Raw genomic sequence first — 12847 nt, 5'->3', positions numbered from 1 at the left:
TCAAGAATGCTCCCAACCTTGTGTTTAACAGGAGTGGAAGGGCTTGTGTTTGGAAAGACTGAGGTTCGTGCTTTGAGGGTGTGGTCTCTGCATGGAACTGGGAGTCAGAGCCCAGGATCTTCCTCGAGCCTCCTTGAGAGCTATCTTGGGCCGTGGCACAGAGCCACCCTGCTCTCCTGCCCTTTTTCAAATGCAGAACCCTCTGGAATCCCTATCAGGAAGCAGAAAGAGATCCAGGAATAGACAATGCACAGGACTTCCTGCTGATGTCCCTGTGCTCTCCTTCCTCCACAGGAGATGAGAACATCAAAACACAAGTTCACCTGCTCCCCAGTCTAGTGGAGCTTACTTTTGGGGAGGCAAGGGTGCAGGCCCTGCACCTGCACTGAGCCTCACGCTGTCTGGCATGCCCACATCTTCCCCTCACAGTGCACAGGCACTCTTGACAGATGAGCGAACAAAAACTATGACTTGCCCACATCCACACAGCAAATTAGGGACAAAACTGAGCCTCAAGGCCTACAGACAGGTGTCGGCCACTGCATTGGAATGGTAGGTGAGCTTTTCAAAAACACTGTTGAGATTTCTGGGCTCCCACCTGACCCTTGGTCCGGGTGATTGGTCCAGGTGATTCTGAAGCACAGCCAGGTTGCAAACCCCCCAGAGATGCCATGGTCAGGCCTGACCTCCATATAACAGATAAAAGAATGAGAGATAGGTAGGCTGGGTATGTATAGAGTCGCACCCTTGGGCAAGCATGGGTGTCTACCTCGAAGGGCCCCAAAATTGCACATTTGCAACATGATTCCATTATAAAAAGTACAATTGGACCACCACTTATGGGGCTCACTTGTTCCATAAGTGAACCTTTTTGTCTCTCAAAGTTGCAGTTTGCTTCGTTGTCGTGAAATCAGTCTTAGACCCCGAGGCCCAGCCCCTGTAGGCTATTAGGGTGTTAGGGGTGTCAAGTAGAGAAGTGATCTGCCTCTTGGAGCCTCCTTCTCTCCCCACTTCTGTTCCCCACAAACTCTGAGTCTCCATGCCCAAGCTCCTAGTAGATGGGTGGGCCAGCTCGGCCTGTGGGGGCTTGATAGGAACAAGGGGGCCAGTCTGCATACCCTGCACTCTTGTTCTAAACAGAAAAAAAAAAAAAAAGTCCCATGAATGAGAGATTGGGGCTGAGCAAGCTGTCTCCCTGAGGGGCTTGAGTGCTGAAGGCCTGGCACTGGCACCGGGAGTGGGGACTCCTTGGACCCCTGCCCCCCGCCCCACACTCACTTTTCCTCCCTGGGGACATACGCCAACTGACTTTTGCGCCTCTGCCTCCCACCAGGTACTAACCCCACAGCTCATCTCTAAAGAACCTGTCCTGCCTGCTGATCCTAACATCTCCTCTCTCCACCCCTCCCAGGGGCTCTTGGGGATAGGCTGCCAGGGAAGGGGCTCAGGAAGCCGGGAGGGGACACCACTAACCTGCTTTCACCTCACAGGCTGGCTGCTGGTGTCTGAAGAGTCCTGACCAACGTTTCTCTCTCTCTCTCTCCCGCCCTCGTCCTCCCCCATCTCTCTCTGTATCTCTCCCTCCATCCCTTTCCCTTTCTGGCCCTCCTCTCTTCTGCACTGCCAGAGCATCTTGGATTTGAACTAAAGGGTACGGAGCCTTCATTTATCACTCAGTACCATCCACATAGCCTCTCTGCAGCCTCTGACACCACGTGTGCTGGATGTTTGGCTTCTTTTCCAACACATGGAAAAGGGATAATTCCAAAAGTTTCCCCTCGCCCCATCAAGATGTCCTCTTTGGAGGAGACAAGAGGAGCTCATAAATGGCAGGGTTCCCTGTGTTTGGACTGTACCCCCAGTGTATGGTCACGCCCCCTTGCCTGGGGCCGATCACTAGGAGGCTTCTGAGAGGAAGGGCCTCCTGAGCTCTGTGCAGACTGGTGGGCTGGCCACACGAGAGACAGGCCCCTTGGAGAGCTGGTGTCCGGAAGCCACGGCACCCTGGTTTAGAGTTGTGCAGAGAGGCAACACATTCAATTCATTTAACTTTAATCCTCCTTCTTTCTCCCATTTCCATCTCCATTGCTTTTCATCCTGCACCAGGCTGGTGGCTGGGAACGCTGTTTGTCTCTGCCCCCTGCCCTGGGTCTGTATGCCAGGCTTTGCCATCTGCTTGAGGCTGTCACTCCCTCCATGATCTGTCCCCACGAGGGCACGTATGTTCATCTGTAATCAAGGGTCTAGAGCGGGCTGGCCTCTGGTGCCTGCCCTCCTGCCCGCTGGCCCCTGGAAAACACCTTCAACAGGAAGGGACTTTGAGGGGTCAATCTATCCAGCTCTCTGACTTGTGCTGGGAGGCTCTACCCTGCCTCAAGCGTCCAGACGTATTACAGCAGGGGAGATGAAGGGGTTCAGAGGGGCCAAGGCTTCAGTGGAGTCAGACCTCAGACATGATGTGGAGCCTACAGTATTCAAAGGTTGTTCTCATGGCAGGTTTGGGAAGGCCACAGTGTCCCCACCTCCCAGATGCTACCAGCTGTTCTCAGTAGAAGCTAGAGCTAAAAGTCTGTGTGTAAGAGTATGTCTCTTGACTGTGACAGGGTGGGAAGGAGAGAGGCTGAGCCTGGGTGGTATCTATGTGGTGGTGGCAGGGTGCACAGGGGTGAATCTGAGGATGTGTGTGTTGAGGGGGGTGTGAATGTGTGTATACCTTGTTAGGGATAACAAGTGTGGGATGCAAGTACGTGGAGGGGTGCAGTGCAATACCTTTGTGTTAAGAGCTGAGTGTTGCGCAGTTGGAACTGTGAGGGTGCAGTGGTGAGTGTGAGCCTATGTAAATGTGTCTGTATCTGTCATGGTGGTCTGTACATTAATTCACTCACCAACTCAACAAACATCTGTTGAACCCCGGAATTTGCCAGAGTCTGGCGATCTGGCACACAGAGTCCCTGCCCTCCCGGAGCTCAGATTCACAGAGTGAGACAGACAACAAACAAACAGGAAAGCTGTCAGGTGGTGGTAAGTGCTATCCAGAAAATTAAAGAAGGTAATGGGATAGCGCCTAGCTGGGGTGGGAGCTACTCTAGCTGAGCGGTCAGGGAAGGCTTGTCTAATGAGGTGACATTTAGTGAGATGAAAAAGTAGCCAGCCCTATAGACAGCTTGGGGAGGGTATTTGAGGCAGAGCCACAGCAAGTCAGGGGTGGTGTGGTTGGAGTGGGCTTGCCTTGTTCAATGGATGGAAAGACTCCTAGCAACTCTGGTGCAGAGCGGACATGGGGAGGAGGACCGCAGATGAGATCTAAGAGGAAGGCTGGGACCAGGTAATCTGGGGCCTCGTAGGCCATGGTCAGGCTTCGGGTTGTATTCAAGTTGCAGTGGGAAGCCATTGTGAGTTTTTAAGCAGGAAGTAAAAGATCTGCTTTATGTTTTTAAATCAGTGTGGCTTTTAGATGGAGAACAGACTGGGTCAGGGGACAGGATGGGGAGGAGTAGAAGCAGAGAAACCAGTTAAAAGGTGACCAGCCCATCCAGGTGAGAGATGGCATCATCTTGAACTAAGCCGGAAGCAGGGGAAATGGTTAAGAAGTAGTCAGATCCAGGACCTGCTTGGGAGGTAGAACTGAGAGGACTTGCTGATGGACCAGGTACCAGGGAAGGTGAGAAGAAAGGGAGTAATCAGGAATGATTCCAAGGTTCGGGGCCTGAGCAACAAGAAAGGTGGTGCCGCTACTGAAGAGATGGGGAGAGCAGGGAGCAGGTTCGGAGGAGGGTGGGGGTCACTGCTTGTGTCGGGCCATGGCCCTTGAATGTGGGACTCTGGAGCTCAGGGAGAAGCCAGGGCAGGAGAAAGAAATTTGAGAGTTTGCTGCACACCGATGGCATTTAAAGTCGGAGTCTGGGTGGGATCACTAAAGGAGAGAGGGCAGGTGGAGGAAAGGAAGAGCTCTGGGCCCTTCTGCCTGTAGCCCACAGAGAAGGGGGAAAAGCCACAACGGAGGCAGAGACATCAGCGAAGGAGGAGGAAACCTGGGAGAGAACAGGAGTGGGCCCAGCAGAGGGAGTCAGCTGAGAGGTTGTCCATGACCATGGCCAGAGTGGTCTCAGAGGAGTGATGGAGACAGATGTCTGACTAAAGGGGACCTAGGGGCGGACGGGGATGAGAACTGGAGTCAGGACATGGGCCACAGAGCCCCAAAATGGGGGCCTGATGTGGAGGGCTGTTTGTTTAAGACTCCACACGAGTGTGTCGGCGGGTGTGATCACGCATGCACATGTGTGTACGTGTGCATGTGTGCTTCTCTGGATGTGTGCGCAAGTACATCTTTGTGAAAGGATCTGTCTGTGTATTGGATAGGCGTAGTCCTACAGGTATGTGTGTCTGGAAAGTCTGTTCCCCCCGGTGTTTGCTGGTGGGTATACCTTTGCCACAGGAGGTGCAGCAAGCCTGAGAGCTTAAAGACATTTTCCAGGGCTCCACCAAGGTATGGGGTCCAACCTCCACTTATCGCTGCGCTGGTGGGAGGGGAGCAGTGCAGAGGGGCCAGCCAACAGGTGCAGGTGTCTAGGCTCTATGCCTAGACTATGGCTGGTGCTGTCACCTTTTCCTTTTCTTCCTCCTGGCTTTCTCTGTTTTAAAAGGGTAGGGGATGCTCCACCAAGAAGTGTGAGATAGAGGGGTCAGCTCCTCAGAAAAGGTGGGGCTGTACCTGGAGCAAAAGGACTCTCCTAGGTGCCAAGGGCCTATAGCACCATGCATGGGCTTCTCGCAGGCAGAGACGGGGAGGGCTGGCATGGGCCAGGGCTGCAGGGATAAACGAAGGCCTTTCTCCCTTTGCCTCTGGCCACAGGCCTGGTTTATTCTGTCCCTGCTCCTGGCCCTGGCATCCCTCCTAAGTCCAGCCTCTGAGTCTGATATCCTGTCACCAGCCCAGAACAAGCCACTCTCCACCTTCTTAGAAAAGTTACAGTAGCAAACTAGGCCTCTGCCCAGGGTTGCCACATTCATCGCCATGAAGAACAGCCCACCAAGGTCCTTTGCAACCACCAGGCCATAGTGGGCAGGGCAGGGTTGCTGGCCAAGCTGGTTGCCCTCCTCTATGGCCTTGGAAATGTCACCTCCATCCCCCCATCCCCCTGCATTTCCACTCACGTGCCCCAGACAGGGCATGGGGTTTGGGAAGGTGAACTCAGGGGTAGTCAATTGTGCTCAGATTCACAGGTGGGTGGAGTTCTGGGGAGCAGAAGGCAATCCAGAAGTGGGCGGGAGGGAGACTTCTGGGGAAGCAAGGAGGGAAAGGAGCTGGGCAGGACCTGAGCTGGAGGGAGCCCAAGGCATTGGAGGGGCTGGGGGAGGTGTCTCTGCACCACCATCCCCAAGAGTCCACCTACCTCCTGCCTAGCCCCCTCACATCCCCTGCCTCTGCAGAAGCTGAGGAGCTGTACCAGAAGAGAGTCCTGACTATCACCGGCATCTGTGTGGCTCTGCTGGTCGTGGGCATCGTCTGCGTGGTTGCCTACTGCAAGACCAAGTGAGTGTCGGGCACTCAGGCCAGGGGCAGGCCTCTAAGACTGCTTTTGTAAGAACAGGCTCTCCTTCACACCCCCCAGCATCATGCCTTGCCTAACCCCCAACCCCCACCCCACCATCACACACCCTCCTATGCCTCAACTGCCTTCTGCAGCTGTTGTGAGGCCAAAGGGCTGGATCAAGAAGCAGGAGCTGAGGTTGGGGGAGATCAGCCCTAGAGGACTGAACAGGAATGGTCATGAGCACAGGCATTGGGAGAAGACAAATCTGGGTTCAAATCCAGCTCTACCATTTCCCGTGTGTCCCGCAGCAAACTGGTGAACCTCTCTGAGTCCTCATCTGAAAAATGGGAATGATCCTAGTATGGACCTCAGAGGATATTGTGAGGAAGCACCTACCCTGACAAATAGGCAAACACTGGGGCAGTGCTGGGGGTAAGGAAGCTCAGAGAAGAAGGGTACATACCCAAGGAAAAAAGAGACCTCTTAAGGCACTGCCTGGTCTCACCTGGGCAGAGGAAATGTGGAGGCAGAACCTCAGAGCAATGGGAAAAACAGGGCAGAAAGGGGTCTGGGCAGTTCCAGTGGAATAGTGGAAGCTAAAAGACAAATGCAGGAGATCGGCTGTGTTCCTGAATCATAAGCAGGAACTTGCAACTAGCAATCACAATAGTTGGGGCTAAGGGCTGGGGTCAAGATAAAACAGCTAGAACCCAGATGACATCATAGGGTCTTAAATGCCAAGCTCGGAAGGTTGGATTTATCCTGCAGGATGAGGGGGAGCCAATGAAGTTTGCAGAGTGATGTGATTCAGAAAAATGATAGGTCTGTCATATCCTCTCTGATCTAAAGAGCAAGAGTCTGGGCAGAGCCACCATTTGGGGGACTGAGTCCCTGGGTCTTGACTCTTGCTACCCCTATCTATGGGATCTAAGGCCCTGCCAACCTTGTTCTGGGTGAGTCCAGGACCAGAAAGTCAGAGGGAGGGATGAAGGCCCAAGTAGGAAAATTGAGACCAAGAGTTGGGGCAAAAGCAAGCCCCCTGTTCTAACCCCACTGCACTCATCTTCTTAAGAAACTTTTATTCAATTACTTGCTGGACACCAGACCCTGCCCCAGGCACAATGGCCAGTGCTCTAAGCACAAGGTCGCAGGACATATTTCATGGGTACCTAACCTTGGCTGAAAGGCAAGAAGGATTTCCCTGAGGAGGACCCATTAGGTTTGGCCTGAATGATGAGGAGGAGTTAGCAGGTGAAGAGGCAGAGAATGTTCCAGCTGGATGTTACAGTTTGTGCAAAGGCCTAGAGGCCAGAAAGGGTGGGCAAAGTGGAGGATCAGAAATAAATCCCCCAGTGCAACAAGCTGGGGTGGGGAGAGGCCAGTGAGAGACAGGGCTGGGGAAAGAAATGGGAACTGAGGGCTAAGGAAAGGTTTTAAACAGGAGTGTGACATGATCAGACATGTTGATTACAAAACAAATGTAATGAGCACTTAATATGTGCCAAAGTAAGGTAGCCCCACAGGCCTCGACTCCCTGACCACAGCAAAAAGTCAATTAAATACCAATTGAATAAATGAGTGGGCCAGCGCTATGCTTCAGTACTTTATCTACTCTTAGTCCTCAGTGGTCTTTGGGACGGGTAAATGATCACTCCGTTTTACAGATGAGGAAAGTGAATCCTGGAGAGGTAAAATAACTTGTCCAGGGTTACACAGCTAGAAAGTGTTCTACTCTCTCAGCAGAGCCAAAGTTCAGGACCACTATGCTCAGGTCTTGCTGAATTTAGGCCAGTGGTGATGGTGCAGGGACAGATTGGAGGGGTCCTGGCTCAGGGCAGCCTGAGCACCAGAAGTGCAGGAGACTGCCGCAGCAGTCCAGGCAGAGGAGAGACGAGCTCCCCGAGAGGGGCAGCTAGGGTAGTTAATGTGTTAGTGGGGTGTGCCAGGTTAACGCACCCTTCCCCGTGCAGAAAACAACGGAAGAAGATGCACAACCACCTGCGGCAGAACTTGTGCCCAGCCCACCAGAACCGGAGCCTGGCCAACGGACCCAGCCACCCCCGGCTGGACCCTGAAGAGATCCAGATGGCAGACGTGAGTGGTATTCCCAGGTCCCCCTCTGAGCCCTTGCTATACAGCCATGCTTCTGGTTCCTCTGAAGATGGGCCAGGGCAGCAGCCGGCCCCTCCCATGCTCAGCCTTGCCTGCTAGCCTCGCCTTGCCTTACCAAGATGACTGGCCTCACTTTGCCCATTTCTTTAAGGAAATGCAGGAGGGTTAACTTGCTGGGGCCATCGCTGCCCCAACACCAAGTCACTTATCCATTGGACCCCTTCCCAACCTGGAACTTCCCTGACTCCATCAGGAAGAAGGGCCTACTCAGTCACCTATCACTAACTCCCACCCAACTCTCTCTCTGTTCTAGTATATCTCCAAGAACGTGGCAGCCACAGACCATGTCATCCAGAGAGAGACCGAGACCACCTTCTCTGGGAGCCACTCTTGTTCTCCATCTCACCACTGCTCCACAGCCACGCCCACCTCTAGCCGTAGGTGGGTACCACCCAGACCCCCACACAGATGTGCAGACTCTTGTACCTACACCCACAGAAAGCAAGGACACATGCATCACATACCTGCCTGGGGACACACATACGAATCCCTAGCCAGGCTCTGAGCAGGAGGATGGAGGTGGGGGGCTCCAAACCAGAACCCACTGCCAGACATTCTTTCAGATGCTCAGGGCACTGGATCCCCTTTTCCATTCTAAACCAGCCCCAGGGGAGCAACAGCATCACTGTGCTCTCACCTACCATTCAGTTTTGTTGGACCTCACCAGCTCCACTTTCTCTGGCATAAAGTGCCCACTCACTCGAACGCCCAGAGCTATTCGATACCCTCTCCTAGGTTGGCCCACAGGAACCTAGTCCACCTTGGCCTCCTTCTCTCGAGTTAGGGAGGCCTGTCCACATAGGCACGAAGGCTCACACAGCTCAGGAATAGTATGGTTGGCCCCTTTCTCTTCTAGAGACAAGCATGGCACAGGCAGGCTTCCTTGTACTGGCCACTGGAGCTGGGCTCCTAAGTGGCCAAGGACCATGGGAATGGAAGGGCCCCAGACAGGGGTCCCTGGGACTAGGCTAGGAGGAGGTTGGTTTCAGGGAGGAAAGGAAGAGGCCTGTGCACGTTGCAGCTCACTCATCCACAGGACTCCAGCCCTCCTTCTCCCTATATCATGGTTGGGCATTTGTGATACTACACATCAGCACAGAGTGGGGGAGGGTCGTGAGCTGAGGGAGCCTGAGATGGAATGAAGCAGAGAGAGGGTGAGCCTGAGACCACACCTACTGGACCCCCCACCTCACCCCGCTCTGGCTTCTCCAGACATGAGAGCCACACATGGAGCCTGGAACGTTCTGAGAGCCTGACCTCTGACTCCCAGTCGGGAATCATGCTGTCATCGGTGGGCACCAGCAAGTGCAACAGCCCGGCATGTGTGGAGGCCCGGGCACGGCGGGCAGCAGCCTACGGCCTGGAGGAGCAACGCAAAGCCACCGTGCCACCTTACCATGACTCCGTTGACTCCCTGCGCGACTCCCCACACAGTGAGAGGTCAGTTGCTACCCCGTGACCTGTACCCTACCCTGGCCAGAGAGCTGGCATTACCGACCCAGGGCTGACCGTTAGGGCACCTCAGAGGTACTCCAAAGAGCCTCATCCCCCAAACAGTGATCTGCTAAGGGTCATCAGCGTGTTAATGACAGACTGAGACCATAGCCAGGCCAGGGGACCCTGGTGCACAGTTACCATCTAATTTAATTGTCCTACTAAGACACTTTTCAGAATAGAAGAGAATGTTATTAATAATTGCACTGGAACATCAGGAGTAAGCAAGTACTGGGCTGTGACATCCCACTGATACATTCATGGACTCATCCCAACAACGATATAGAATGAACACTTACTATGGTTATCCCCACTTAATAGATAAGGAAACTGAGGCTTGGAAAGGTTAAGGCAACTATTATTAAGGTTACTGAGGATCACCACCATGGTTCTTGCAGGCGTGATCTAGGGCAAGACCACTGCTTTTCTTTCTTTCGGTTCAGCCTCCCCCCTCCCTCCGCCGACCGCACACACCGCTTCCCCAGGTCCCGGCCCCCCGCCCACGCTTCTGCCTTTCCCTGCAGGTACGTGTCGGCCCTGACCACGCCCGCGCGCCTCTCTCCTGTAGACTTCCACTACTCGCTGGCCACGCAGGTGCCGACTTTCGAGATCACGTCCCCCAACTCGGCACACGCCGTGTCGCTGCCGCCGGCCGCGCCCATCAGCTACCGCCTGGCGGAGCAGGAGCCGCTCCTGGGGCACCCGGCGGCCCCTGGGCCGGGGCCCAGCACTGAGATGCAGCACAACTACGACAGCTACTACTATCCCGCGGCAGGGCCCGGGCCGCGGCGCAGCGCCTGCGCGCTGGGCGGCAGCCTGGGCAGCCTGCCCGCGAGCCCCTTCCGCATCCCCGAGGACGACGAGTACGAGACCACGCAGGAATGCGTCCCCCCGCCGCCGCCGCCGCCGCGAGCCCGCGGTGCGTCCCGCAGGACGTCGGCGGGGCCTCGGCGCTGGCGCCGCTCGCGCCTTAATGGGCTGGCGGCGCAGCGCGCACGCGCCGCCCGAGACTCGCTGTCCCTGAGCAGCGGCTCCGGCGGCGGCTCGGCCTCCGACGACGACGCCGATGACGCCGACGGGGCGCTGGCGGCCGAGAGCACGCCCTTCCTCAGCCTGCGCGGCGGGCACGAGGCGCTGCGCTCGGACTCGCCACCGCTCTGCGGGGCGGCCGACAGCAGGACTTACTACTCCCTGGACAGCCACAGCACGCGCGCCAGCAGCAGACACAGCCGCGCGCCGCCCCCGCGGGCCAAGCAGGACTCGGCGCCCCTCTAGGGCCCGTCGTCACCACCGCCCTCGTCTTTCAGGAGAACGAAGACCACCAACTGGAGAAAGGAAAAAAGAAATAAAAATATTTTTATTTTCTATCAAAGGGAAAAGGTATAACAAAATGTTTTATTTTCATTTTAGCAAAAATTGTCTTATAATACTAGCTAACGGCAATGACGTTTTTATAGGGAAACTATTTATATGTAACATCCTGATTTACAGCTTCGGAAAAAAAAAGAAACAACAAAAAAAAAAGAGAGATGGGCCAATTTTATGACTCTTTAATAGAAACCTATATTGTGGTGCCTTTTGCTGTACGCTAATTTGGAGCTCCTGGAGGGAAGTCTGGATTGCGGGGTGGGGATGGGGGACATGTAAACATGTAGGATCTCGGGCTGGCGGCGGTGAGAGAAATTGGAGAAGAGGCTGCAGGGTTCTGGGGTGCAGGGGCAAGGTATGGGGCAGCGACAGATTAGCCCTGAGGCCGGAAATGAGGACAGGAGTAGCTTTGCCTCCTTGCAAGATCCTGAGTCCTGGGCCGCCTGAAGAGAGGGCATGGATCCTAGGCTTAGAGCTAGAGTTGGGATCAGGTCACGTCCAGGGGGAGACTAAGGCCCAGCGACAGCAACTTGAATGGGGAGGGGGCCTCCCCGCTCCTCACAGCTGCTAAAGGAGGGGGCACTGAGAACCAGGTCTTCCAAAAAGCCCTCGCCCCAGGGAGGGGGCAGCTCTGCCAGGGCCCCAACTTTCGCGGCTCCTCCTCCCCCACAGCCTCCAGGATGCCCCACCCTCCTCTGCAGCACCTTCGTTTACAGATTGTCTTTTCTATGTTACTGCCTGCATGTCGTTTGCATTTCAGATTCTTTAGATTGAATGCATGGTCACGCTGGGACCGAGAAGAGCCACTTGACAGTGTATTTGATTCCCCTTTTAGCAATAAAGTAACCCCATTTCCTTCTCACAGCCCGAATCCCAGCCCCAACCCACCTATGACTTCCACTCCCTCTCCAGCCCTGTCTTCCCCACCCCCCCAAAACTGGGTCCACTGCTAATTTGTCAAAAAGATAATTGTTTAAAAAATATCCCAAACAAATGGGAACCCTGCCCTGAAATGTCCAAACACATGACTGTTGACACTTGAACATTTTTATATTGTAAATAAAATCAAATAACTCGTGTTTGACTGTGTATGCCTCGCCCCCAGGTGAGGAGGGGAAGATGGAGGATGAAAACCTGGGGTGGAGATGGATGGCTGTTGGTGTGGAAGTTGGAGAGGGCCGGGGCAGTCCCTTGGAGAAAGGGACACTCCCTCCAATCTCCCTGGCTCCAGTTCCCAGGACAGGCTCCAACCCTCCTCCCTCTCCCAAGAACATTCACAAGGTATCCCCACTGGCTGCTACGGAACCTGGCCAAGGAGCTGACGCAAATTACTCTGCTTCAAGCTCAGCCTCAGAACCTTGGCCTAGTTCCTGCCCTGGAGCTACAGGGACTGGACTGAGGCAACGGTTTCTGAGGCTAGGTGGGTGAAGAGGGAAGGATTGTGGGGTTGGCACTGGGGCAGCTGAGTCAAGATGACCCTTGGGGCCCAGGCATGTCACAGGCAGTCTGGACACGCAGGTGGATAATGGGTACCCTCGGCTGCCAGGAGGACCACAGCTGCTGCAGCTTGTAAGCCCACAGGGTGTTGCACTTTTCCCAACTTTAGACCCCTCAGAGAGGGCTTGTCTAAACCCGCAGTCCCTGATGGGGAGAGTACATGATTTCAGGCATGGAGAAGGCAGAGGGAGGACCAGGATTAAGCAGCTTTGTCCTTATTGATTAATTTTTTAAACCAGTGCCCAGCTCCAGGAACCATTAGGTTCCAAGCCAACAGGAGGAAGTCTTCTATCCAAATTGCTCAGATAATTGACCTGCGCACGCATGCGTGCAAATGTCCCCCGGGATGCATGTAGTCAGTTCAGAGACCTACAGATGGGAGGGACAGAGAGGCTTAAGGTTGAGAGGACTTATGTATCAACAGGGCCTGAATTCAAATTCCAGCTCTGCCCCTCGCTAGCTGTGGGACTTCTCTAGGCTAGTTTCCTCAACTGAAATGGTGATGTTAATACCTACTTCAAGGGGATGTTGTATAGGTTATGCATATAAAGCACCCGGTATAGCTTCTGGCACATGATACAGGCATACCTCGGAGATGTGGGTTCAGTTCCAGACCACTACAGTGAAGCAAATCTTAACAATAAAGCAAGTTGTAATCTTTTTGCTGGTGGAGGGTCTTGCCTTCCATTTGTAAAACACGAAACATCTGTGAAGCACAATAAAGCAAAGTGCACTAAAGCGAGGTATGCCTGTAGGTGCCTGTTAATGGCTAATTTGGTGAT

General features: G+C 54.3%; 1 protein-coding gene across 4 annotated transcripts in view; it reads left to right on the top strand.

Annotated features, from left to right (window-relative positions):
- NRG2 (neuregulin 2) overlaps positions 1-11647 on the top strand; it is a 161660-nt gene extending 150013 nt beyond the window's left edge. For 2 of the 4 annotated variants that reach the window (XM_039836269.1, XM_039836268.1), the window contains exons 7-12: positions 2925-3021; positions 5431-5533; positions 7505-7628; positions 7960-8087; positions 8919-9146; positions 9725-11647. In XM_039836269.1, coding sequence (XP_039692203.1) covers positions 2925-3021; positions 5431-5533; positions 7505-7628; positions 7960-8087; positions 8919-9146; positions 9725-10475 — 1431 coding nt within the window. In that variant the 3' untranslated portion in view covers positions 10476-11647. The remainder of the gene's footprint in view (positions 1-2924; positions 3022-5430; positions 5534-7504; positions 7629-7959; positions 8088-8918; positions 9147-9724) is intronic. The other 2 variants (XM_039836271.1, XM_039836270.1) reach the window with 1 other exon arrangement.
- Positions 11648-12847: the final 1200 nt, after the last annotated feature.

The sequence above is a fragment of the Pteropus medius genome, unplaced genomic scaffold (assembly GCF_902729225.1).
Source record: "Pteropus medius unplaced genomic scaffold, Ma_sr-lr_union100, whole genome shotgun sequence".
Lineage (NCBI taxonomy): Eukaryota > Metazoa > Chordata > Mammalia > Chiroptera > Pteropodidae > Pteropus > Pteropus medius.
This window is presented reverse-complemented; position numbering and strand designations above follow the sequence as displayed.